At 56.4% G+C, this 2,156-nt stretch overlaps 1 protein-coding gene across 1 annotated transcript; it reads right to left on the reverse strand.

The window, feature by feature from the left end:
* LOC123641447 (cytochrome c oxidase subunit 8A, mitochondrial) lies at positions 1-1,868 on the reverse strand. Its single transcript, XM_045556234.1, has 2 exons — positions 1,663-1,868; positions 1-319 (listed from the first exon to the last, which is right to left on the reverse strand). The coding sequence occupies exons 1-2, from the start codon at positions 1,774-1,776 to the stop codon at positions 224-226; spliced, it is 210 nt and encodes a 69-aa protein (XP_045412190.1). The 5' UTR covers positions 1,777-1,868; the 3' UTR covers positions 1-223.
* Positions 1,869-2,156: the final 288 nt, after the last annotated feature.

Here is a 2,156-nt window from a genome sequence, read left to right on the forward strand (position 1 = left end):
TAAGGTTTAAATAGACTTTATTGTTACAAGGGGACCCCACTGAGCAGGGCCAATATCTGTGGTCCCAGGACGTCACATGGAGATATCAAGAGGTCATTATTGCAGAAGAGGTAAGTGGAATTGAACAATATGATCCAGGGGAAGCTGGCCAGGAATGCAGGAGGCATGATCAGGATGGGCCGGCGGGGGTGGTCAGTCACAGTGAGGGAGAGGACAGCCCCCTTCACTCCCCCTTCTTGTAGGTCTCCAAGTGTGACAGGACCCAGCCCGACGGCAGGAGGAAACACACGAAGCAGGAGGTGAGCCCAATGGCGACATCCTACACAGAGCACAAGAAAGAAGGAATTCCCATAGTAAGGATTCCCCTAGGCTCTCCAATGTCCTAGCAGTTCCCAGGCGGCTGAAAGCCCTCCTCAGGGAGCCAAGACTCAGAGGCAGGTGGAAGGTGCAACATCTCCACGTTTAAGAAAACCAAGCCATGGGGAGGGGAAGTAGCAGAGCCAAGGCCCTTTACCCTTAAGGCAGAGTCAGTTATGAGGAGGGGGCTCTGTGGGGGGAAGGAGGTGCAGGCTGGGTTAGGACCCAGGGAGAAGTCCACCAGGTGATTAAGTCAAGGGACAGGAATGAGTATTTAAACCTGTTTTAAAGCTGGTCTGTCGAGACCCAGGAAATCTGCATAGGCCAATACTCTAAAACTATACTTTTCCTTCCTTGCCTTAAAACCCTCTCCCTTCCCACCTCCTCTCCAGGACTGTTATTCGACCTTTGAGGGATAGACTCTTACAGCCACTACCAGCTTCCTGATAGTAGTTAAGATCATAGAACAGCTTGGAGTCAGTCTTGAGTTCAAATTCCTTTGTCACTTAAGGTGTGACTTTGACAAGTCAACACGTTGCTCCTAAGTTTCAGTACCCTCAACCTCGAAATGGAGATAATTGTCCTTTCTTCTTAGGGACACTGGGAGGACTGCATGTGCGGCACAACAGTCTTAGCTCAGTGCCTGGCACACAGAAGGCACTCGGCGGACGCCCTAGAGTCGCAATTATCACCATTATTTCCTCAGTTTCAGGGCTCTCCTGGCTTTGCTCCTAACTCAAGGCCCACCAACCTGGATTCCGAAGACTTGCATTCACGGCCCACTGCCGCTACAGAGGCAGATGTATAAAAGCTCTAAACAGGTGAAGGCTGTCTTAAATAGCTAAACATCCCCACACTGCCAGGAAATCCAGGGACCTGCTAAGGTCCTCTTGCCTCCCTTCCTAATAGTAATTAATAATAAATAGCGGTGACAACCATTATCGTTGCTGACAGTCGTCAAGCACCCCCCCCCCAACAAACCGATGAATAAACGGGCTCAGAGAGGGCTAAGGAAGGCTGCACAGCGCGTAAGCGACAGGACTGGGACTGACAGGGTCTGACCCGAGATTCTGGGGCTCTGTGGAAAGACCTAACGCTGACTGAGCGCCGACTGCTGCCCGGGCACTGTGCCCTCCAGACACGCCCAAACCAGCACTGCTGCTCCCCACTGCGCCGCGGGCCGCGAGGTGCAGGCCACCCTGGGCCGCATTAGTGTGCGCGCCCGACGAGGCCGGCACGAACCCGCCGTGGGACGCAGGGTCCGGCCTCCGGCACCGCCTGTGCTCTTCCCGGCCCGCTCCTCACCATGGTCCCAAGCTTCTCCCGCGGTGGCTTCGAATGGACCTGGGCGCGCAGCACCGGGAGCCGCCGGGCCGAGCCCGTCAGGCCCCGCAGCAGCAGCGGCGTCAGGACGGACATAACTGCGCCAAGCAGACCACAGACGGCGTCCAGCAGGAGCCCAAGGTCAGGAAGTCAAAATGGCTGCGCCGGCGGGAAGTTCCGGAGCCGGGGAAGCCGGGAAACGGCGCCCCGGAAGCCCCCCGGAAATGATGCAAGGATCCGCCTCCCGCCCGCCCTGCGCAGCTTTCGGCGCGTTCCTTGAAGCAGCCAATCGACGCCGTCCTTCCGCGATGGGCGGAGCACGAGGGGGCGTTCCCGTCGGCTGTGTCCCGCTTCCAGGGCGGCCTTAGTGAGTGACATCTACGGGCACCCAGTCACGTAAAAGAGAAGCCTAAACTGCGTTCTTGACTCCTCCCTCCATTCATACTCTTAAATCTCTCTCTATGCAGCAGTTCCCT

The sequence above is a fragment of the Lemur catta genome, chromosome 7 (assembly GCF_020740605.2).
Source record: "Lemur catta isolate mLemCat1 chromosome 7, mLemCat1.pri, whole genome shotgun sequence".
NCBI lineage: Eukaryota > Metazoa > Chordata > Mammalia > Primates > Lemuridae > Lemur > Lemur catta.